General features: G+C 43.6%; 1 protein-coding gene across 3 annotated transcripts in view; it reads left to right on the top strand.

Annotated features, from left to right (window-relative positions):
- The window catches only part of LOC124133193 (potassium voltage-gated channel subfamily B member 2-like), a 267,976-nt gene that overhangs the window by 87,640 nt on the left and 153,739 nt on the right, over window positions 1-26,597 (top strand). For all 3 annotated transcript variants that reach the window (XM_048400515.1, XM_046497469.2, XM_048400514.1), the window contains exon 2: window positions 2,270-2,311. In XM_048400515.1, the coding sequence (XP_048256472.1) occupies window positions 2,270-2,311 (42 nt within the window). The remainder of the gene's footprint in view (window positions 1-2,269; window positions 2,312-26,597) is intronic.

The raw sequence follows: 26,597 nt of genomic DNA on the forward strand, positions 1-26,597 counted from the left end.
TCACTCACACGAATGAAAACGTGTGATACTCGAAAACTTCTAACACAGTCGAAAAGGTTTTCATGTCCCGTATGGGCCACCGTAGATATCCTGTTCAAAGCGACGGTACCACAGAGAACACCCCACATCACACACTTCCAGTTTCCAGATCGAGGATATAAAGGGAAAGAATGTCAGTTATCGACGCTGTGTCGTGTGGCTCCCTTTAATACGGATATTTCGAAGTGTATTGATCACAAGGTTCGACTTAACAGCCATCCAGTTGTTATTCACTGATAGTCCCGTGTCCCTGGTTACACAAAGCGATCTTAGAGCGAAGACTGAGACTGTTAAAGTGTGGGAGGGTCTTCGCGCTAAGATCGCTTTGTGAACCCTCCCACACTTTAACATAGACTTAAACTAGTCTTAGTACTACGATTGCTTTGTTCATACGGCCACCTACCGTGACACATTCCCATTACTGAGGCTGATTGTCTATTTCAACTTTGTTCAATGATGCGCCATACGATATGATCAGATGATATAATAATGTGCATTTGAAAGAAACAAACACCGGCAGAAGTTGACAGCTTTCAACTGATTACAATCGACATGTTGTTCTCTGACGTCAATGCAGCCAATTAAAGCTCAATACGGGCAACAACATGCAGGCTTGTGTTTCACACTCGTTTGACCGACTCGGTTATATCCGGTGCATTGGCACAAACCACTAAATGCAAATATATGAAACACATATATCTCATACCAGTAATCAAGTTCGGGAAAGGGCCTGGCAACCCATCTCGATATTCCATATGCGTGCATTGGTCTGCCAAACGGTAACGCCGGCAACACCGATGGACCATAGCAGTGGGTTTTATTGTGCGATAGTGTGGCTGTAGTAAATGTGTGATGGTGTTGCTGTAGTACTGTGTGATGGTGTGGCTATAGTACTGTATGATGGTTTGACTATAGTTCTGTATGATGGTGTGGCTATAGTTCTGTATGATGGTGTGGCTATAGTTCTGTATGATGGTTTGACAATAGTTCTGTATGATGAAGTGGCTGTAGTACTGTATGACGGAGTGGCTGCAATACTGTGTGATGGTGTGACTGTAGTAGTGTGTGGCTGTAGTACTGTGTGATTGTGGTGCTGTAGTACTGTATGACGGAGTGGCTGCAATACTGTATGATGGTGTGGCTGTAGTACTGTGTGACGGTGTGGCTGTAGTAGTGTGTGACTGTAGAACTGTGTGATTGTGGTGCTGTAGTACTGTATGATGGAGTGGCTGCAATACTGTGTGATGGTGTGATTGTAGTACTGTGTGATTGTGGTGCTGTAGTACTGTATGATGGAGTGGCTGCAATACTGTGCGATAGTGTGGCTGTAGTACTGTGATGGTTTGGCTGTAGTACTGTATGAAGGTGTGGCTGTAGTACCGTGTGATAGAGTGGCTGTAGTACTGTGTGATAGAGTGGCTGTAGTACTGTGTGATAGAGTGGCTGTAGTACTGTGTGATGATGTGGCTGTAGTATTGTGTGACTGTAGTACTGTGCTATGGTATTCATCGACTATCCTCTATATATCCATTTGTAATCCCTATTATAACACTATATCCACCTGTATGCCCCTATTCCAACTCTATATCCACCTGTATTCCCCTATTCCAACTCTATATACTCCTGTATTCCTCTATTCACACACTATATCGACCAGTATTCCCCTATTCCAACACTATATCCACCTGTATCCCCCTATTCCAACACTATATCCATCTGTATCCCCCTATTCCAACACTATACCCACCTGTATTTCCCTATTCCAACACTGTATCCACCTGTATTCCCCTATTCCAACACTATATCCATCTGTGTCACGTATTATAACACTATATCCACCTGTATTCCCCTATTCCAACACTATATCCACCTGTATTCCCCTATTCCAACATTATATCATCTGTATTCCCGTATCCCAACACTATATCCATCTGCATTCCCCTATTCAAAAACTATATCCACCTGTATTCCCCTACTCCAACACTATATCATCTGTATTCCCCTATTCCGACACTGTATCCATATGTATCACATATTATAACACTATATCCATCTGTATTCCCGATTATCTCAGGTGGTAAGACCTGCATCACTTCGGGCTTTCCTTCCAAGTCCATCTGACACGCCGTGATATAACTGGAATACCGTTCAAAGCGGCAGCAAATGACACGCACTCACTCACTCACTCACTCACTCACTCACTCACTCACTATATACATCTGCATTCCAGGCGAGCGTCAGTTGCAGCACCAGCCTTCAGCCCAGAGTGGACGTGAGTTACGCTTATTATCTCCCTTTGTAGCCGGACAACTGGTAACCACTTTGAAGAATCACTATTTTACATACCCACCGTGATCCATGATTGTGTGAACGAGAGCTGTAAAAATATAATCTGCTTAATAATATTATAGAATTCTATCAATAGCTAGATGTGTTTCTGCATTGTGGATGTCAGTTGTCGAGATAGTTTATGACCATTTGTATTTCAGATGCCGAAAATGGCAGCTGAATCATATTTAATATAGAGTTATTGTTTTGATGTAATGAGGCTTGCTGCTCTATACGTGTTAATCCTTACGCCTATATCCTTACCACATCCTTACCCCTAAATCGAACTCCTTACTCTCCCATCCCTGCAAGGGAAGCACTCCTACCTGCCACCCCGACAGTTACATCTACATCTATATTGATCTGTATGGACATTTGTCTTGCATGTGTATTCAGAGGATATTCGCTTTACACGTATATTCAGGATTATGTTTGACTTACACGTTTATTCAAAGGTGATGTTCGTGTTACACGGGTATTCAGAGGATATTCGCATTACACGTATATTCAGGATTATGTTTGACTTACACGTATATTCAGGATTATGTTCGTCTTACACGTCTATTCAAAGGTGATATTCGTGTTACACGGGTATTCAAAGGATATTCGCTTTGCGCGTATATTCAGGATTATGTTCGTCTTAGACGTCTATTCAAGACGGTATTCGTGTCACACGTATCTTGGGGATGATATCACAATATCTGCTTTGAATAAAATTTGTGTGTATTTCATAATATATATTCACGATGATGTTCGTCTGACACGTTTATTCAAGAATTTATTCGTTTTATACGCATGCTGTTGACAATGTTTTTGTTACACGTAAATTCAAGTCGATATACGTCGTATACGTATATTCGGGATACGTTCTTATAACGCACTTATGCAAGACGATTTTTGTCTTACACACAGATTCAAGATGATATTCGTATAACATGCATATTCAGAATGATCTTCCGATTCGACTTATATTCAAGATAATATTAGTCTTGCATATATTTTCTATATGACATTCGACTTACATGTGTATTGAGAATGTATTGAGAATGATCTTGGTCTTACATGTATATTCAGAATGATCTTCGTCTTACACGTATATTCAGAATGATCTTCCGATTTGACTTATATTCAAGATAATATTAGTCTTGCATATATTTTCTATAAGATTTTCGACTTACATGTGTAATGAGAATGATCTTCGTCTTACATGTATATTCAGAATGATCTTCGTCTTACACGTATATTAAGAATGATCTTCCGATTCGACTTATATTCAAGATAATATAAGTCTTGCATATATTTTCTATATGCCATTCGACTTACATGTGTATTGAGAATGTATTGAGAATAATCTTGGTCTTACATGTATATTCAGAATGATCTTCGTCTTACACGTATATTCAGAATGATATTCGTCTTACACGTATTTGCAATATGATCTTCGGCTTACATGTATATTCAGAATGATCTTCGACTTACACGTATGTTCGAGATGATTTGTGTCGTACATGTATTATCCATTTATCTCTAACGTATGTATAATCACACTTTTTACGGTGTATAATTTTGTTGTTGTTCTAATTTTCTGTTCTGTAACACTTTGAAATATTGCTGACACATGGACCTACCATTTGTTCCCTGAATTGCCGCTTTGAATCTATACGTGGTGCTGCTATCGTTATCCAGTCAGTCATTTTATTCAGATCAAAGCTTTGTAGAGATATTTCCATTTACGACAGCTGTTAATGTCAAATAGAGTCCCGTTCTCTTTCATGACATTTTTCATATTCATAAATTCAGTTAATGTGTATGATAAATTCAATCACTTGAGCGAGGTTATTGGGGGCTTATCGATCGTTTATTTTCATAAATTATGTTGTTTTCTTTGAGAAACATTTCACTGTAATATTGCATATATGTATATTTTTGACCTCTTAGAATAGAGGTCGGTGCGATAGCCTAGCGATAAAACGTTCGCTCGTCGCGCCGTAGGCCCGGGTGGGATTTCACCACATGGGTAAAATGTAGGAAGCGAATTTCTGGTGTCCCCCGCCGTGATATTGCTGGAATGATGCTAAAAGCGGCGTAAAGCTATATACCCGTTTCAAATAAATCACCATCGAATAACCGTTTCTTGTTTGTTTCATGTTTAGCCACCACCATACATGGGCATATACGTTCTTTGTCCCGGCAGTTTACTCCAGTTGATCGTCCCCCCGTTGTTACTCCCGACCAGAATAAGTCGTCAGTACCCAACTCGTTGAAAATGTGGTTTGAAAACAGTCCCTATTCACAAAATAAATTGAAAACGGATTCAAACAATCCCAATCATATTCTATCCGTTACAACGTGTGAAGCCCATTTATGGCGTCCCCCGCCTTGATAATGCTGGAATACTGCTAAAAGGAGCGTAAAATAATGGTGTTGTCAGAATGCATTGGACCCGTGAAGATTCCGGGGTAGTATAGATCTTCAGCAACCCATGCTTGCCGTAAAAGGCGACTATGCCTGTTGTAAGAGGCGACTAACGGGATCGGGTGGTCAGGTTCGATGACTTGGTTGAAGCATGTCATCGATCCCAATTGCTTGGATCGATGCTCATGATATCAATCACTGGATTGACTGGTCCTGACTTGATTATTTACAGACCGCCGTCATATAGCTGGAATATTGCTGAGTGCGGCGTTAAACAACAAAGAAACACACAGAATGCATTGGAATCCCTCAATGAAACATCATACCTCTCTTTCAAATTATAGCGATGTAATTCTTCGATCGGTTTTGGTTGTACAAGATATTAATTATTATCAATAAATTTATGATTCATTGTGATAAACGGAGACTGATCCAGTTTAAGTAAATTACAGATAATCGTGACCCGAGGGCCTTGATCGGTGCTCATGCTATCGGCCACTGGTTTTCCGCAGGTCGACTCGTTACAGCGGCACTATTGCTGATTCATCACAATGAATAGCTTGGGTGTTATTCCACCGGACACAATGTCTGGGCGGGGTCCCATGAAGGAAACGTACTCTGCATGTTTATATCGTTCTACTCACCGATCAATTCTTATGATACACGTAGTCTGTAACTGTCAAGTACACTGAAGAGGGGTGATTTACTGTGACAAAAACTCCCCATGAAACGAAGCAATTGGAAACCTTGGTAGTGCGTACGATAAATGTCACTGTGGACTAACGAGTTCTTTCGCTCTTCTTATGTAAGCATTTGTGTAAACTGTTTGCTAACAAGGTCAGGCGGAAAGGTTTAACTGGTGTACGATATCTTTTGGTCAGTTGCAATCGATACCTTGTGTCTTGTTGGTTTTAGGTCACTTCTCAGAGATAAGGCGCTGTTTATCCGGGGGTTCGTCTCCTAAAGGCGTACAAAATCGGCACATGCTAGATTCTACATGTCATGGATGATCCGAGTCAAATTTTACCCAACTCCCGCCCAATGTGATGAGACTACCAAATGCCATACTACATGTCATATCTACGACAAACATAGGTGAAAATAACGACTGTTTATCCTGGTTGTTGTTTGTGAGGGGATCGGGTGGTCATCCTGGTTGTTGTTTGTGAGGGGATCGGATGGTCATGCTGGTTGTTGGTTGTGAGGGGATCAGGTGGTCATCCTGGTTGTTGGTTGTGAGGGTATCGGGTGGTCATCCTGGTTGTTGGTTGTCTGGGTGTCGGGTGGTCATCCTGGTTGTTGGTTGTGAGGGGATCAGGTGGTCATCCTGGTTGCTGGTTGTAAGGAGATCGGGTGGTCATCCTTGTTGTTGGTTGTGAGGGGGTCAGGTGGTCATCCTGGTTGTTGGTTGTGAGGGTGTCGGGTGGTCATCCTGGTTGCTGGTTGTGAGGGTGTCAGGTGGTCATCCTGGTTGTTGGTTGTGAGGGGATCGGGTGGTCATCCTGGTTGCTGGTTGTGAGGAGATCGGGTGGTCATCCTGGTTGTTGGTTGTGAGGGGATCGGGTGGTCATCCTGGTTGCTGGTTGTGAGGGGACCGGGTGGTCATCCTGGTTGTTGGTTGTGAGGGTGTCAGGTGGTCATCCTGGTTGTTGGTTGTGAGGAGATCGGGTGGTCATCCTGGTTGTTGGTTGTGAGGGGATCGGGTGGTCATCCTGGTTGTTGGTTGTGAGGGGATCGGATGGTCATCCTGGTTGTTGGTTGTGAGGGGATCGGATGGTCATCCTGGTTGTTGGTTGTGAGGAGATCGGATGGTCATCCTGGTTGTTGGTTGTGAGGAGATCGGATGGTCATCCTGGTTGTTGGTTGTGAGGGGATCGGATGGTCATCCTGGTTGTTGGTTGTGAGGAGATCGGGTGGTCATCCTGGTTGTTGGTTGTGAGGGGATCGGATGGTCATCCTGGTTGTTGGTTGTGAGGAGATCGGGTGGTCATCCTGGTTGTTGGTTGTGAGGGGATCGGATGGTCATCCTGGTTGTTGGTTGTGAGGAGATCGGGTGGTCATCCTGGTTGTTGGTTGTGAGGGGATCGGATGGTCATCCTGGTTGTTGGTTGTGAGGAGATCGGGTGGTCATCCTGGTTGTTGGTTGTGAGGGGATCGGATGGTCATCCTGGTTGTTGGTTGTGAGGAGATCGGGTGGTCATCCTGGTTGTTAGTTGTGAGGGGATCGGGTGGTCTTCCTGGTTTTTGGTTGGATACTTATTTTACGACACTCGTTAAGAATCCATGTATTATTCTCGCTCTCGCTCAGGAAATACTCGTTTCGTAAAATCAGTATGACACACATGCTTGCATAATAATGTAATGTAATGTAATGCTAACATAATAGAAAGAACTTTTACACAGACTCGATGCAACATTGAAATAAGTATACAGATTACGTCAAAGGCATATGACAAACACATTTACAAAAAAAAACACAGGGAAATATTTATTTCACAAGGCGAAATCAAACCTTCATTGAAAACTTGAAAGAGAAACCCATTATCCCGAGGCCTGTTAACGTCCAATGAAGCAACTCCCAACCCCTTGTCTTTGAAACATAACGTAAGCACACGATGTTGAGAAGAGGAAGATCTTATCGTGGTAAACATAGCTAGCGGTGCACAAACCGTCTCTTTTATGTCCACGTTAATAAGTTCCTCGATCCTGCACCGAGTTTATGATCACTAAACTGCTCGTCAATGATCACCCGGCTCCACATCCAGTACTTATAACCCTGCGACACAGATCGCCTTAAAGCTACTTGTCTGTGAATCCCCTCGGGGCACATCAATTGCTGGAGATAGTGCCGTGTCAGTGAGGCTAAGTTTAGACCTGTTTAAGTACAGTATTACCGAAACACATCTATGTTTGGCTTCACCAGTCCTCAAATAAGATCATATTACGTCACAGCGTTGCAATTAATTCGGACGGCGTGAAACGGACGTCGAAATAGAACGCTATCCGATATATTTGTCCACATTGGCAAACAGAAACCGATTGAGGACAAAATAGAAACTCCATTTCCATTCTTTGGTTGTGAAATCAATGTTATTGTTTTTGTCAATGAGATTGGGTAACATTGTTGCTGTAGTCGTAGTGAGGACGGAGAGAGGGAAGGGTAAAGCTGACTGACGTTCGCGGTAGACGATGTCGTTACCAGGAGTCGCAAGTAGACGACGGTGGGTGTTGATGCGGCTGGTAGCGTGGGGAGAGTGATAAGTCAGCGTAATGTTACAACGTCGACGAAGAAACGTAAATAGTTCACGCAATTATATCGTACATTACATGACGGGAAATAAATCCCTTTTCGGGCCTGAGAGCTGTTTTTAGATCGAGTTATGACGCCCGTGTTCTGTACGAGAATAGTTCAGTTCGATCGCTGTCACCAGTGGTAAAGTCAAAACATTTCACACATAGGTATTGTTAATCTGTCCATGACTCGTTAAGAGGGGGCACGGGTGGCCCAGTGGTCTTTGTCTCCGGGATCCGCTGACATACCGAGTTTCATCCCTAAGGCCATCAGGGTCTAGATTTTCAAAACAATCTTAGCTGAGAGTAATCTCAACAATTTACGTTCAAAGATAAGATATCTTAAGATTAGATACATTTTAAAACCATCTTAAATATATCGCAGATCGTATAAATTACGACACCTATCGTAACTCCGACAGAGAACTCATTTGTGTAAGACATGGAAAGGGTGTTTCCCGATGACGTCACGGGGATTTCCCAGCCGCTGACAATATATGCGTGCTAAATTTCTGTTTACTCTTGTTTGGAAGACGTTAACATATTGTATTTAACTAGATTCTGATACATAAAATATTAAATACAGATATGCCCTCGAAGATAGGCTTCACGGATAAACAGAAAATGGTATTCGCCACATGACCATTATTGAAAAAAGAATCGTTTATGGTTTGTTTGTTGTTTAACGCCGCACTGGGCAATATTCAAGCTATATGACGCCGGTCTGTAAATGATCGAATCTGGACCAGACAATCTAGTGATTGACATCATAGCATCAATCCACACAATTGGGATACGGTGACGTGAATTAACCAAGTCAGCGAGCCTGACCATCCGATTCCATCAGTCGCCTCTTACGACAAGCATAGTTTGCTTTGCTGAAGACCTATTCCAGCTCGGAATGTCCACGGGACCCTACGTCTGTGGAAACCATCTGAGATGCATTCTCCTCTCTGTGCATCTTCATGACATGTCTGCATTCCTCTGAACATTATTTATTAAAAACTCAATTGCTCGGAAGGTAGGGAAGGCGGTTTGTATGCTGTACAAGATCGCCTCCGTGGTCAATTGGTAGAGCGTCCGCCCGGAGAGCGGAAGGTCCGGGGTTCGATCCCCGGCAGCGTCAATCCCAAAGACGTTAAAAGAATGTACTTGTTGTTACCCTGTTTGGCGCTCGACATTGATTGTCTGAGTGGGGTATTCATGTTAAACTACGGCATGGTATCTCAGTGAGCTAGCACTATTAATCGGCACCAGTCCGGACTAGCACAAGCAGACACACACATACACACACACACACACACACACACACACACACACACACACGTGCATGCACGTCGTTATACAAATGTAATAATCTTGGACGCGACGTTAAACCCCACACGCAATATTAATTTAGGACCAAATGGCCTTCGATAGTGTCCCGTGGTCTGCAATCGATGTGTCAACACCTTCAAGTGGCAGAAATCAACATTTTGTTCGTGTGGAAGTGCAGTTACATCACATTATCCGGCTCATGTCAACATCATAAATCGGAACGTTGTATCTAAGTGATTTAAGACTTTCTTAATCTCGCGGTTTCACGTAGTGACACGTTCTTGTTCAGAAGCTGCGAGATTTTGCCTACCTAGGGCAGTATGTCGGACGAAGTGAAACAGAAATAGGCTCAGATTCGGAGAATGAATAATAATAACTCAAAACCCGTTTAAAGAAGACTCCATTCGAACATCAAATGAAACCGTTTTTAGTTCAAGAGGCTGTCGATCCACCATTGATATTACTCGAGATTATTTTTTTCTGGTGGTAAATGGTTGCCAGCTATTTAAGGCATAATTGAATCCAGGTCTGATGCTTGAAGACTCCGTAAACTAATTATACCGCAAGTCAGAGATGTCTTCAGAAACGTTTGTTTTTGTCTCAGTCTTCACCTCACACATTCATCTCTGAATCTTGGCAAATGAATATGAGACGACACAATGAGCCCGTCAGAGGCTAGAATGTGCCATTAGGCTACTGAAGCTATGATTGGCATGTTAAATCCAAGAAATGAACCGACGAATATAAAGAACCTCGGTCCATATTGATGCAATGTATGTCAATATAGTTATTGAACATGTGAGAAGAAAGTCTTTAATTTCGAAGCTTTACTTAAGGATGAAAGAGCTGGGAGTGGAATAGCGCTGTAGGGAGTATGAGTGATATGTAATTTCTATGGTTAAGCACTAAAGGCTTCGGCATGGAAATGGCGCTGTGAGTGGCGCGGGTGATAGATCACCAATATCCTTGCGAGGACAGCATGGTGGCTTATTGTCAGCCAGCGTTTGATGAGACCGGAAGTTGCTGGTCAGGTGTGATTCATCACAAGCTAAGTGGCGGACAATGGCCGCAGCGGGAGGCCCTGGAAGAGATGGACAATCGCCCTGACAACGGAGGAACAATTACGACGGCGGCCATTGACCTTCCTGCCTCCAACTTCCGTTGCTTGCTAAGCAGTTTGTGGTGGCTGTGATACGTTAGTCGAGTGTAACGGTCTGTCGGGGGTTTGGGGAAAGACTTGGGCACACAGTAGAACTCATGGTTATGGTAAGGGATAGCTAGATTGTGTGGGGAGGTGGAACAGTCCAGCTTTTAAAGCGTTCTAAGTACCGGGTTCGATTCCCCATATGAGTCCAATTTGTGAAGTCAGTTTCGGGTATCCGCACTGTAATACTGCTAAAAGAAGCGGCGTAAAACCACACTCACTCACTTATATATGCACCACTAGTTTGTAACATGAATGTCAACTGTAACAGTGCTGTAACTATGTTGTAACATTGTAGATGTCTGACGATTACAGGCAGGACCACGAAAAGTCTGTGTTAATTTTGAGACTCATAACGTTGCACCCATTAGTCGTGCCAAAAACCTAAGATCGTAGGTTCGAATCCCGGTTCGCCCCGCTTATGTTTCGCAAAAGTGGTCCCGTAAAGATTCCGGGTTACAGTTGATCTTAAACATCCCATGCTTGCCGTAAGAGTTGACTAACTGGATCGGGTGGTCAGGCTCGCTGACTTGGTTGATTCATGTCATCATATCTATTGCGTAGATCGATGCTCATGATGTCCATCACTGGCTTGTCTGGTCCAGACTCGATTATTTACAGACCGCCGTCATATAAGAGGAATACTGCAGAGTGCGGCGTTAAACAACACACAAACAAACCAAACACAAGCAAAAGTGGTCGACCCCAAAGACCTGCATGACCGCCTTTCGTCCCACATAGAGCTGATACATCCTGACAGAAATACTTACAAAACGGCAAAGCTCGCTCACGCAATCTAGGTCCAAGACCCGTTGGGTGTGGTTTAAACACATTACTTTGTGCGAAACTGGATCGGCAAACAAGCTAAAATAATGGCTTCTGTAACTGTCTCGACTAGTTAAAGTTGATTCACATTGACAGAGGACAGTAAAAGAGTATATAGCTGTAGTATCTAAATATTGGAAATTGTTATGTAACGTTAAATAACTCGAGGGAACTCATTCGTGAGACAGGAACAAACGAGTGAATCATATGTTAGTTAGCTTTCAGCAACGCAACGTATCGGCCGGTGATGATATTGTATTTCATGGATTACTAAGGAAACAAGTTTTACGTTCATCATCTGATGTTAACTGCCAAATGCCGCGAGATCTCCACGAAAACAGCTGACCTTACTCTGTGGGAAATTGGGCGTGTAATAAAAACAAATATTGCACAGACTAATTTCCAGCTTGTTTCTGTGAATGGTTCTCGCTTGTGGTCGTCCACATCTTGGTGCTGATGTTTTGTAGTGCCTATTATGTTTGAAAGTCCCATTTTGTGTTTAATATAACACTCAGGGCCCATTCGTCACTACTCGCCCCTTTCCGTAACCTGCAAGAAGACTCGCCCCCTATCGTTGAATGTTATGTGCGAAAATACGACAAACCAATCAAAATGCGTGTATGACTTCAAGTTCTTCGGTCAAAAAATCCCTCATGAATATTTTGTTTTATTTCACATATGTCTTCCATCTAAAAATATACCCAAGATACATTTATATGTATTCAATAATGATGTATAATACCGCATGTCCCGATGTGCTTTAAATTGCATCCGAAATAATATAATATATGGGGAAATATACGTTAATCATTACAGAACGAGTAGACAATTCTTTTAGCTATGCCCCTATGCGCTTAGATGGAACCTGGTCGCAAAAATGGCTCTCTTCGGCTTGTCCCGGAATAGTACGAGTTGGTCACGAATGATTCAGTCGTATTCATTGCTCCTTTACGTGTATGTTTTATATTTTTCCTCTATATACACTGTAAAAATATGTTAAGAATATAAACACATAAAGACATGTTTAGGAATGTGTTTAAATCCTAATCCAAAATTCGTTTGGGGTCTAAAAACATGAAACAGCATCTAAACACAACATCCTATATATTAATTCTGTTTGGAATATATACATGCTTAGAATTTAAACATGTTTTAACATTTCAGATTTTAAACAATTTTCGAATTTAAACATTGTTATATGGCAGGATAATTTATTGTAAAACAATGATTGTCACTGTATTACATTGTTTCTGTTCAGATTCAGTAGAAGTACATTGCATTGTATTTGGACAATGATTAGTTGTCAGGAATGTGGTACTATTTATTGTAAGCAGGGGTGAGGCAGTAACTTTGTTTAGATGTTAGTATGATGTGTAAATTTCCGGAACAACGCGGACAGTTGTGGAGCGTTAGAGAATATTTTGGAAGGTGTTGGAGGCGAAGGCGTGACTATATCATCTCACATTTCATCTGACATTACACGAAGACCAGCTTTTGTGGGTAGATCACCTATCTCAGAACCTTGACCACTGTTGCGGTTAGGTGAATATTGTTATCATTTTTGGCTGTCACCACTGCCATCATGTATTTGTATTTGATACTGCCATTGAATACTGTTAACGTTCTACCTGTTTGTTATCCTTATAATCTAAACATAGGTCTTTTTCACATTTAGACCCTAAACACGTTTATCTGTTGAACACAATCCTAAACATGTTTACTCGTGAAGAACCGGGGTAGAATAGGTCTTTAGTAACACAAAGTCATACTTGTATGGCCAGGCTCGCTGACTCGGTAGATGTTATCATCGTTTTCCAATTGAGTAGATCGATGCACATGATGTCAATCACTACATTGTCTGGTTCAGATTCGATTATTTACAGACCGCCGTAATATAGCTGGAATATTCTTAAGTGTGGCGTTAAACAACAAACAACCCTAAACGCGTCAACATTATGGGACGCGGAAAGATTTAGTTTGTTTTTGTTGTTGTTATTTTCCAGTGTAGACACGTAAATATACATATACTCTCTGAATGTTCAGTCCGTATGTATACAGGTTTATCGTAACTCAGACTTCTTAGATAGTGTGTAGGCGGTATACTTGGTCTTACATATTCGTCAGTATGGAAATAGCATCTCCCTGGTTCTCTGCCATCAGAGCTTCGTCCAATTTACACTGCATCTGAAACCCCCTTCTTTCACCGTCCCCTGAGATTCATCTTCCAATTTTCACTGTCATCCGGGACTTTGCAAATAGTCATCTCAATTTTCATTCATGGAAAATACAAATGTGTTAAAAATATCTTTCATGAGAATCCAGAACACGGATCGTGTTGCTCCCCTTAGACCCAACCTCAGATGTAACGTTAGGTTTTGAATACATGCAATTTGGGGCATAATGAGAAGAACACGGAAGCTGAAAATAGGGGGATTAGAGTGTTGTGTTTTATGTTCTGTTATCTAATGACACGTGTCACACGACCAATTTAACGCAGGATTATTGGCCTCATGTCGAACACAAATCTGCAATTTGGTAACTGAGCTCCATCAAGTTTTTATCTATATTAAAGTTTTGCCATTATGCGCCCTGATTTGGGTTATAAATCAGCCAAATTAAGGGATCTATTTGATGGCCTATCTCTACATGAAGATTGTTTTCTATTCATTGTAACTGTATAACTAAATGAATTTCATTATGGTTAATATTCTTAGGGTAGTATATTATTGCTGACGTTGCAATTCCCATTGGGTCAATAAGACAAGTGTCGTTTTGTAGTGGAGAGGTTTGTAAATTGCGGTTGTAAATTTCTCCTCGGCAGGATTCAGATATGATATTAATAAATCATCTAAAATTCCTGTAACGAAAAAAGCTTTCCATATATCGTCGAATGAGAATAAGAAAGTTGGAATTTGATATTAGAAGGATTTGCTCTGAAGGAACGAGTGAGTATTGTTTTACACCGTTTTAGCAGTATTCCAGCAATATCACAGAGGAGGACACCAGAAATGTTATTCACACATTGTGGGGAATCGAACGCGGGATTTTGGCGTGAAGAGCGAACACCTTAACTACCAGACTACCCCAACGCCTCCACTCTGTGGGAAGATTCAGGGTTAATGCAGCCTTAGCTATTCATTTCTTTCAAGACTAGTCCAGAGACTAGTGTAACCCTTATCTCACTAGTCCTCAGAGTGTGTACTAGTCCTGCATTTACTAAGCTTACATTTTCTGTCGGTTTTTACAGTTCCGTTTTGTAGCAAAATTGAAGCATTAAGAAACAAACTACTATTCATGAGGACTGCCCTCACTGGATATTTACTTTTCCTCAGCACAATTAAGTAGTATCGGGCTTGGGGACTAGCGTGAATTTCGTAGGCTTCTAAATGTCGTCTTAATTATTGGCCTAACTGAAGTCTTCCATATTATTTAGGGTAAATCAGGATCAGTTGTCAGGAAAGTATGTAATATTCTTGTTTAACGACGCTACAGCAGTCCACCCACCAATGCTTGGACAACGTGCATAAATCAGTTTTTCCAGACAACCAGTTTCACGATTATATTCGATCTGACGAAATAATTAGCTCAGTTAATTGTCATATTTTAATTGATTTAAGTCAGCGGTGATATATCTAAGCTGTTCAAATCTTTGTGTCCGTAGAACGTGATTTATTCGATAGTTTTGAGAAGGCTTGACGTGTCTAATAGCCTTTGAGGATATGTCACGTGACCAGACAGTGATTTGTTGCACGTGATGTACGTGCAGTCTGTCCAGGGGAGAGAACTGGGGGAGGCCGTTGAGGATTGAGGTTCCGGTGTGGGTTGAAGGATTGAGGTTGAGGGGAATATGGGTCGGCGGTGGCGGTAGTGGGTAGTGGGTAGTGGGGCTGAGATCGCAGGATAGAGGTGAAGGTTGTGTCAGGGCCGGGGCTGAGATCTCAGGGTAGAGGTGAAGGTTGTGTCAGGGCTGGGGCTGAGATCGCAGGATAGAAGGTTGTGTCAGGGCTGGGGCTGAGATCGCAGGATGGAAGGTTGTGTCAGGGCTGGGGCTGAGATCGCAGGATAGAAGGTTGTGTCAGGGCTGGGGCAGAGATCTCAGGATAGAGGTGAAGGTTGTGTCAGGGCTGGGGCTGAGATCTCAGGGTAGAGGTGAAGGTTGTGTCAGGGCTGGGGCTGAGATCGCAGGATAGAAGGTTGTGTCAGGGCTGGGGCTGAGATCGCAGGATAGAAGGTTGTGTCAGGGCTGGGGCAGAGATCTCAGGATAGAGGTGAAGGTTGTGTCAGGGCTGGGGCTGAGATCTCAGGGTAGAGGTGAAGGTTGTGTCAGGGCTGGGGCTGAGATCGCAGGATAGAAGGTTGTGTCAGGGCTGGGGCTGAGATCGCAGGATAGAAGGTTGTGTCAGGGCTGGGGCAGAGATCTCAGGATAGAGGTGAAGGTTGTGTCAGGGCTGGGGCTGAGATCTCAGGATAGAGGTGAAGGTTGTGTCAGGGCTGGAGTTGAGATCTCAGGATAGAGATGAAGGTTGTGTCAGGGCTGGGGCTGAGATCTCAGGGTAGAGGTGAAGGTTGTGTCAGGGCTGGAGTTGAGATCTCAGGATAGAGGTGAAGGTTGTGTCAGGGCTGGGGCAGAGATCTCAGGATAGAGGTGAAGGTTGTGTCAGGGCTGGGGCTGAGATCTCAGGGTAGAGGTGAAGGTTGTGTCAGGGCTGGAGTTGAGATCTCAGGATAGAGGTGAAGGTTGTGTCAGGGCTGGGGCTGAGATCTCAGGATAGAGGTGAAGGTTGTGTCAGGGCTGGAGTTGAGATCTCAGGATAGAGGTGAAGGTTGTGTCAGGGCTGGGGCTGAGATCTCAGGGTAGAGGTGAAGGTTGTGTCAGGGCTGGGGCTGAGATCTCAGGGTAGAGGTGAAGGTTGTGTCAGGGCTGGGGCTGAGATCTCAGGATAGAGGTGAAGGTTGTGTCAGGGCTGGATTTGAGATCTCAGGATAGAGGTGAAGGTTTTGTCAGGGCTGGAGTTGAGATCTCAGGGTAGAGGTGAAGGTTGTGTCAGGGCTGGAGTTGAGATCTCAGGATAGAGGTGAAGGTTGTGTCAGGGCTGGAGTTGAGATCTCAGGATAGAGGTGAAGGTTGTGTCAGGGCTGGGGCTGAGATCTCAGGATAGAGGTGAAGGTTGTGTCAGGGCTGGAGTTGAGATCTCAGGATAGAGGTGAAGGTTGTGTCAGGGCTGGAGTTGAGATCTCAGGGTAGAGGTGAAAGTTGTGTTTGGCCTGGAGTTGAGATCTCATTGTAGAAGAGAGGGCTATGTTGTTTTTCTTTTGTTTGTTTGTTGATCAGCGCAATAATCTGAAATGACTGCGGTCTGTAAATATCAGAGTCTGGACCAGACAATCCAGTGATTAACATCACGAACATCGATCCATGCTATTTGGGTACGATGACGTGCATCAACCACGTCAGCGAACCTGACAACCCGATACCGTTAGTAGCATAGAAGGTTATGTCAGGGCTGGGGTTCAGATCTAAGGGTGGAGGATAAGGCTGATGTTGTGTTTAGGACATATGTTGGGTAGAGCGGTGAAAGAAGGTGGGCCCGTGAGATTGGGGTCTCGAGAGCTGGGTAGATAAAATAATTGGGGTTTGAGCGCTCCGAAATGGATGGGGTTGAAGGTTGAAAGATGGTCAGAGTACCTGATTGGGGTTGTGAATGTGTAACACTGAACCCCAGGTTCTAACACAGCACCCCGCTACTGTGTCGTAATTCAACGCAGGTTAACTCCAGATTATGCAAGTCGAAGCCACGTTCGCCATTAAACCTCAGATAAATCTCTCCATAAAATCTTCACTTCCCCTTACGCTGGGACATGAAGAAAAGTAATAGCTTTCAAATTCTGAATTTATCTCTCAGCGGTTCTACTGCATCAATATTTTATGTGAGGCGGACGTATCGAACTCGGCAGCAGCTAATTAAAGGATCAGGGGGTAATTACCTGCTTGTAGAGAAACCCATCAACTTGCTCTCGAAGCGGTGCCAGTCAACAGGCGTGTGGAAGCGTTTGGCCAGGAAGAGTTGCTTCCCTTGGTACTGCCACAGTCGCCATATCAGGAGGCTGTTTTCGGAGAACAATAAACAACCATTGAATATTTCTTTTCAAAACATTACACACTGTCAGGAACTGACAGAAGAGCAGTGGCAATTATGACTAGGGTGATAAAGGTACAGGAAGCCGAGGTTTATCGTTCTCGTAACTGTTCCTGTTCAGGACTTTAAAAAAGTTGGTCTGCGCATTTTCCCCAATACAATTGAGTACGGAAGGAAACAAATTCAATAATTTTAACATGACAAGGCAAGGCAAGGTACACGGTTGTATCCATTAATGTCAACAGTGTATTGTCACGTAAATCATTGCAGAAGAAATAATATTCCTTCTGCAAAGTAGCGAATTTTGATGGCGAAGTTGTCACGTTACAGCGTTGCAAGATTCTAGAAATACATTTTCTAAATTATATTGCAGACGTTTTTGGGTCGGCAGTGATGAAAATATTTTTTTTAAATGATAACTTATAGTGTTTTCTCGGTAAGGATCCTTGAACCAAAAGGTCTTATCTCGATAAAGTCTTGACGAGAGTCTTCAGTTTAATACTCAAGTGACATAAAAAGCACCTATATAATGGAATCAGTTCGCACAAACTTCACTTCCTACTTCAACTCTAGTGGCCGGGGCGCCATGTATGTCTCGAGGTACACCCAGCTCCTACGGCGCTGTTAAAATGTTTAATTTGGAAGGCCATTATCGAGATATACAAGGTAACTTCGCCATAAATCGCAAAGAACAACGAAGAACGAAGAGTGGTTTATTTTATGATAAAACATTCTTCTATCATGACGTAATTTCTTGAGATTCACACATAATGGACGATGTTATTTTTGAGAGGCAGTTTTTTTCTCATATATGTAGCTGGGCTACGCAGATAAACGCAATGAACGATGGCATCCAAAAGTGGGAGAGATATGACAATCGGTATTAGAAGAAAATTTACAGACAATCGACGTGAGGATTGTGAGAAATACCAAACTTAAAACACCTGTTCGAAAAATGGACTTGTCCGACATTTCGGGGGCGGATTCTATTCAGGGAGTCATCATTATTAAAATGTGGGTAAATATTTTATAAGCTTGTACATTTTATCAACATCCTTAAGAGGCTGCACATAATGTTGATATCTCATATAAGAAATAAATGCCCCTCATTGTTATTCTCCCTGCAGTGGGGGCGGTCGGGTAGCCTAGTGGTTAAAGCGTTCGCTCGTCACGCCGAAGACCCGGGTTCGATTCCCGACATGGGTACAATGTGTGAAGCCCATTTCTGGTGTCCCCCGTCGTGATATTGCTGGAATATTGCTAAAAGCGGCGTAAAACCATACTCACTCACTCCCTGCAGTGTTTTATTATACGATAAACAACTCCCACTCGTCGTTTATTTCCTAAATGGTGTCTATTTTTTTAAATAATGTATTCATAGAAAGAAACCAGAAGTTGATATTTGCTGTGGTAAAACTTTATACACCACCGTTAAGCCGCAAAACGCATTTCAGCATTTGTATAAGACAAATTCAAATCTTTTGAGGGAGTATTCACCCCTACTCTCCTTGCATCTCCATTTGGTGATGAGATTGTACTGATAAGAGTTTTCATTTTTCATTTCCATGGAAACAAGTTAAAACTTTGAATTGTCTTGATGCTTCGTTTCCGATATTTCTCCACAAATCTTATTGTCTCGGTATGTGACTAATAAATGTCTTGGTACCAGTGGTATTGAGTTTTACGCCGATTCTAGCAATATTCCGGGTGTATTGTGGGGAATCGAACCCGGGTACCAGACAACGCTCTCCACTGACGTACGACAATCGCAGAGCTAAGATCGTTTTGTGGAACTGGTCCCAGATACCACTGTTTACAGCGCTAAGGCTACTGTAAGTCAATGCTGGAGCATGGGAGTCACAACTAAGATCGCTTTGTGCAAGTGGGCCTATAGCTAGTTCCACTGGATATTGACAGCGATTCTTCTTTTATATCTTTTTTATATAAGGCCATTATTGTTTTCTCGGATATAATTAATCCCCACGTTTGTGACTGCCTCATATCGTATGATGTTATGAAATTCAACAGCGATCGCTCGGTAACTACATAATGCACAAGTCCCTTCTTTTCTTGGCATGTCTTCTCGTAATGCCGTAATGCCGATGCGACGTTAAATTTTAACTCACTCACTCACTTGATATATATTCCAAAGCGGGCTCAGTCGTCTTGCGTGCCGCCATTCAGTATGCAGAGTTACGTCCCTTAGCCGTTCCAGGAACCTATGATCGCGTGAACGAATCCAAGTTTCGCTCTGATTATGTTTCTAGGTATGTCAGCACCATACCCGTGCTCGTTGTTCCGCAAAGTGGTAAATGTCTGAGAACTGTATCCTCAACCACCAATCTGACGTCATGATATAACTGGAATACAAAGAGGCGTTATACCAAACTCACTGTTGCGGCCGGTTTCAACTGGAGTTTTTGTAGTTCTTAGCTTTAATAATGGATGCGAAATTGTTTTCGGTAAAAAGGGTATATATATCAAATGTTTGTGACTGTTTGAAGTGTTCATGCTATGGGTATTTGTAACTAAGATTAATTGTAATGGTTTTGGTAGAATTGATCTTGTATGACCAACGTATCGATGTACCTCCGTGTAAGTTGTTATCCGGGCACTAACAGTGACACAATATATACTGCTCTAAATAATTGAAGGAACACACGATTCTTTTTATTACAATAATTTATCTGTCTTTTATGACAAACTTAACTGGGCTGCAAAAGGAGGTATACTGAGTATAAGAAGTATAAGAACTGTTGTTAGATTTGATTAGGCCTGTCCAACCATCACTCATTCCTGCAACAGTTTGTAAAAAGTAATCTGTGTCTAGGTAACTTTGCGTAAAAATAAATTGGTTCAATGAAAAAACTGTTCATTGTCATGTCACATAAGGCCACAAGGTGGCGCTGAACTCAGTATCTCGTGTGACCGCCCCGCGCAGCGTTCACGGCTCTGCATCTCCTCGGCACTGACTGGATAAGTGTACAAATTCTGTCCTGCGGAATTCTGAGCCATTCTGCTTGTAACGCATTGGTCAGTTGTGGGAGTGTCTGCGGCGTGTTCTGACTTTGACGTACACGTCGATCGAGTTCATCCCAGAGGTGTTCGATTGGATTGAGATCTGGATATCTCGACGGCCAGGGTAAAGCGTTGATGTTGGCATTATGAAGGTAGTCTACTGTGACACGAGGTGTGTGCGGTTGAGCGTTGTCCTGTTGAAACAGCTCCCTCTGGCGGTCAATGATTGGAAGAAGGTAAGGTTGAAGAATTTGATTCATGTAGCGATTTGCTGTCAAATTTCCCTGAACCACAACCAAGTCAGATCTCGTGGTGTAGGATATGGCCCCCACACCGTGATACTACCGCCACCGAATTTGTCGAATTCACGTACACAATGTGGGGCAAAACGCTCATTTCGATGACGATAAACACGTTGTCTTCCATCTCGCCGAAGAAGAAGAAATCGTGATTCATCGCTAATCCACACTCGTCTCCAGTTTCCCAAATTTCAAGGCTGTTAGGTATGGCACCAACGCAAGCGTCGCTGTCGATGGATCTGTTGCAAAACAGGAACGAAAACAGGTCTCTTAGGTCGGATTCCAGCCTCGCACATGCACGTGCATTTTGCTTTACTGTTTTCTTTCATGACATTGTTGAATAAGTGTGAATACAATGCCGTTTAAGACATTGCAAATCGACAATGGCTGCGTTTTGACGCACCGTTTGTCGAATATCAGGCCACCAACATTTTCCAATAACATATATCCAATTTATATACCGGATTTTTGGTGTAGTCAGGTTAAATGAACTACATACTACCTGTGCGTTTCTATTTTTGTAGAGTGTATAACAATTACATAGCAATAATATGCAAATCTATACAGTTTTTCTATCATGGAATCATTTCTAGTACACAAGAGTTTTTTTTGTATACAGGTTAGGTCATGCATAGTTATTAGGTGTGGTTTATCTAGGTCTGGAGTTTACAAGCCGTTACATTTAAATTGATAGTGGAATTAACTGCAATAGCTGACTGTTCACAGAGCCCATGCCAAAGGCCATTCTCTACAGGAAGATAGTGGATGCGTACGTAAAATCCTTATACGTGGTCGCTTTTATTGTATTTTTGAGTCGATCGATTTCACGAGTGTCCTTCATTGAATAAATGAGTGATTTCCAAAGTGGTTAATGATTATGACCTGCATAATTTTAAGGGTTTCTCCTACTTTGAGATGCCTGGTCGTAATATATCTGAAATACTGCTTAAAGAGTCGCTTAGCCTAATTCTGCGTACAATGTTTGGTTTCACGTGCATCGACTAATATGTACATTGCAAGTGATTCCTCGGCATTTGATTGGCTAGCCATGCAGTTTAGCTTTGCGTTATGTTGTATTAACTAAAAAAAACATTACGCCACGCCTACTAAAGGGCTGCTGTTTCCTGATTGGCTGATCATAGAAAGGGTGGATCTTGTTTTGCAGTATGGTGCGCCGAACGATATCACAGACTGCGTTTTCTTGTCAACAGTTATTTTGGTGCTAATAATTAAATTAGCACTCAAGATGTTATTTCTATTATGAGAATTGACTTCAATATGTTTTTACGTTTATGGAGATAATAAATGCTGACAAACACAGAATCCAAATCAGGGCAGGTCCAGGACGCGAAACCACTGTCATAAGATCCTGGCTAATTCAAGGGTTGCAACTCTACACATCTATTTGCGGCGGTTTTGGCGACTAGGCCACAACTGCAACCCCACAGATAAACACATGACAGAGTCTATAAGCCAGACTTACACTGTATACACACGTGACGGAGTCTATAAGCCAGACTTACACTGTATACACACGTGACAGAGTCTATAAGCCAGCCTTACACTGTATACACACGTGACAGAGTCTATAAGCCAGCCTTACACTGCAAACATACGTAACAGAGTCTATAAGCCAGCCTTACACTGTATACACACGTGACAGAGTTTATAAGCCAGCCTTACACTGTATACACACGTGACAGAGTTTATAAGCCAGCCTTACACTGTATACACACGTGGCAGAGTCTATAAGCCAGCCTTACACTGTATACACACGCGACAGAGTCTATAAGCCAGCCTTACACTGTATGCACACGTGACAGAGTCTATAAGCCAGCCTTACACTGTATGCACACGTGACAGAGTTTATAAGCCAGCCTTACACTGTATACACACGTGACAGAGTCTATAAGCCAGCCTTACACAGTATACACACGTGACAGAGTCTATAGGCCAGCCGGCACTCTGTATACATACGTGACATAGTCTATAAGTCATAGTCTATATATCTGTACATCTGTACACAAACATGCGATATTCAAACTGAAATTTCAACCTCATAGTACTGTTTCAGGAACCATCACAAAATTCAATCCCTTTCTTAAAGATAATGTTTTTAATAGAATAGAGTTATCTCCCATTTACCGTATTGGCACCGTACCCACGTTGATTTGGAATGGGATGGCATTGTCTTATCGATCTCAACACAGCTCATCTCTGCCTTGTTTCTTACGAATAACAAAAGCAATGACATTGACTTCTCAAGGTCAGATTACAGATGCGCGTAGTTCAGTCTACCGGGCATGTGCACCAATGTTTACCGTTACTTGGACTCTCGCGTGATGTTTCCGTGGTATTCTGTACGTTGCAAAAAAGGTTGGAGCTATAATATCGAGGTGATATGGGAACGAGCTCTGTGTAAACCGCCATGGATTAGATTGTAATCACATCTGACAAGAGCTGGTCATTGTTCATATAAATACACGCGGGTATGTTTCATGAAGCAAGCTAATGGCTCTCCGCCATGACAGTCAGTTGGTAGTGACTCTCCCGTCATGCAAGGCACTTGGTAATGACTCTCCCGTCAAGCCAGTCAGTTGGTAGTGACTCTACCGTCACGACAGTCAGTTGGTAGTGACTCTACCGTCACGACAGTCAGTTGGTAGAGACTCTCCCGTCATGCCAGTCAGTTGGTAGAGACTCTCCCGCCATGCAAGCCACTTGGTAATGACTCTCCCGTCAAGCCAGTCAGTTGGTAGTGACTCTCCCGTCATGCAAGGCACTTGGTAATGACTCTCCCGTCAAGCCAAGCAGTTGGTAGTGACTCTACCGTCACGACAGTCAGTTGGTAGAGACTCTCCCGTCATGCCAGTCAGTTGGTAGTGACTCTCCCGTCACGACAGTCAGTTGGTAGTGACTCTCCCGTCATGCCAGTCAGTTGGTAATGACTCTCCCGTCATGCCAGTCAGTTGGTAGTGACTCTCCCGTCATGCCAGTCAGTTGGTAGTGACTCTCCCGTCACGACAGTCAGTTCGTAGTGACTCTCCCGACAAGCCAGTCAGTTGGTAGTGACTCTCCCGTCACGACAGTCAGTTGGTAGTGACTCTCCCGTCATGCCAGTCAGTTGGTAGTGACTCTCCCGTCATGCCAGTCAGTTGGTAGTGACTCTCCCGTCATGCCAGTCAGTTGGTAGTGACTCTCCCGACAAGCCAGTCAGTTGGTAGTGACTCTACCGTCACGACAGTCAGTTGGTATTGACTCTCCCGTCACGACAGTCAGTTGGTAGTGACTCTCCCGTCATGCCAGTCAGTTGGGAGTGACTTCCCCGTCATGATAGTCAGTTGGTAGTGACTCTCCCGTCACGACAGTCAGTTGGTAGTGACTCTCCCGTCACGACAGTCAGTTGGTAGTGACTCTCCCGTCACGACAGTCAGTTGGTAGTGACTCTCCCGTCACGACAGTCAGTTGGTAGTGACTCTCCCGTCATGCCAGTCAGTTGGGAGTGACTTCCCCGTCATGATAGTCAGTTGGTAGTGACTCTCCCGTCACGACAGTCAGTTGGTAGTGACTCTCCCGTCACGACAGTCAGTTGGTAGTGACTCTCCCGTCACGACAGTCAGTTGGTAGTGACTCTCCCGTCACGACAGTCAGTTGGTAGTGACTCTCCCGTCATGCCAGTCAGTTGGGAGTGACTTCCCCGTCATGCCAGTCAGTTGGTAGTGACTCTCCCGTCACGACAGTCAGTTGGTAGTGACTCTCCCGTCACGACAGTCAGTTGGTAGTGACTCTCCCGTCACGACAGTCAGTTGGTAGTGACTCTCCCGTCACGACAGTCAGTTGGTAATGACTCTCCCGTCAAGCCAGTCAGTTGGTAGTGACTCTACCGTCACGACAGTCAGTTGGTAGAGACTCTCCCGTCATGCCAGTCAGTTGGTAGTGACTCTCCCGTCATGACAGTCAGTTGGTAGAGACTCTCCCGTCATGCCAGTCAGTTGGTAGTGACTCTCCCGTCATGCCAGTCAGTTGGTAGTGACTCTCCCGACAAGCCAGTCAGTTGGTAGTGACTCTACCGTCACGACAGTCAGTTGGTAGTGACTCTCCCGTCACGACAGTCAGTTGGTAGAGACTTTCCCGGCATGCAAGTCAGTTGGTAGTGACTCTCCCCACATGACAGTCAGTTGGCAGTGACTCTCCCGTCATGATAGTCAGTTGGGAGTGACTCTCCCGTCACGACAGTCAGTTGGTAGTGACTCTCCAGTCATGCCAGTCAGTTGGTAGTGACTCTCCCGTCACGACAGTCAGTTGGTAGTGACTCTCCCGTCATGATAGTCAGTTGGTTGTGACTCTCCCGTCATGCCAGTCAGTTGGTAGCGACTCTCCCGTCATGCTTGTCAGTTGGTAGTGACTCTCCCGTCATGCCAGTCAGTTGGTAGTGACTCTCCCGTCATGCCAGTCAGTTGGTAGTGACTCTCCCGTCATGCCAGTCAGTTGGTAGTGACTCTCCCGTCATGATAGTCAGTTGGGAGTGACTCTCCCGTCACGACAGTCAGTTGGTAGTGACTCTCCCATCACGACAGTCAGTTGGTAGTAACTCTCCCGTCATGATAGTCAGTTGGTAGTGACTCTCCCGTCATGATAGTCAGTTGGTAGTGACTCTCCCATCATGACAGTCAGTTGGGAGTAACTCTCCCGTCATGATAGTCAGTTGGGAGTGACTCTCCCGTCATGATAGTCAGTTGGTAGTGACTCTCCCGTCATGATAGTCAGTTGGGAGTGACTTCCCCGTCATGCCAGTCAGTTGGTAGTGACTCTCCCGTCATGCCAGTCAGTTGGTAGTGACTCTCCCGTCATGATAGTCAGTTGGGAGTGACTCTCCCGTCATGATAGTCAGTTGGTAGTGACTCTCCCGTCATGACAGTCAGTTGGTAGTGACTCTCCCGTCATGCCAGTCAGTTGGTAGTGACTCTCCCGTCATGATAGTCAGTTGGGAGTGACTCTCCCGTCATGATAGTCAGTTGGTAGTGACTCTCCCGTCATGCCAGTCAGTTGGTAGTGACTCTCCCGTCATGCTTGTCAGTTGGTAGTGACTCTCCCGTCATGATAGTCAGTTGGTAGTGACTCTCCCGTCATGCCAGTCAGTTGGTAGTGACTCTCCCGTCATGCTTGTCAGTTGGTAGTGACTCTCCCGTCATGACAGTCAGTTGGTAGTGACTCTCCCGTCATGCCAGTCAGTTGGTAGCGACTCTCCTCTCCCGTCATGACAGTCTCTAGAACACGGTAGCGGCTAGGTGGTGCTTACACCGTGGGAGACATTTATGGAACATACATCTGGTTCAAGATAATTCGAACCCCGACGATTCCAGGAATGATTATGGAACAAAAAGCACCAAGAAATAATTGTGTTTTGTAATAATTACCTTTCTGCCAATATAAGAAAAATACATCGATCCTTTTCATAACAATCTTATAAACAATAATAACATATTTCCGCAAGGTATTAGCTTCAGTCAATAGAAACATAGCTGCCATTAGGAACTGTAAATGTTTGTTAACACAGGCAGGCTTCTAACTTGCCCGTTTCCTTGCACATGATCTTTTGTCAATAACGGCCATCATAGAAAAAGTTATAAATTTGGGTACGGCGATATGGTTGTTAAGACTCGTTTGAACTTAAGATTGACGTAATTTCGCTCGGGTTATCAATTAGGTGAAATCCATAATTGT

This window comes from Haliotis rufescens, unplaced genomic scaffold (genome assembly GCF_023055435.1).
Source record: "Haliotis rufescens isolate VD_foot unplaced genomic scaffold, xgHalRufe1.0.p SCAF_2, whole genome shotgun sequence".
Taxonomy (NCBI): Eukaryota; Metazoa; Mollusca; class Gastropoda; order Lepetellida; family Haliotidae; genus Haliotis; species Haliotis rufescens.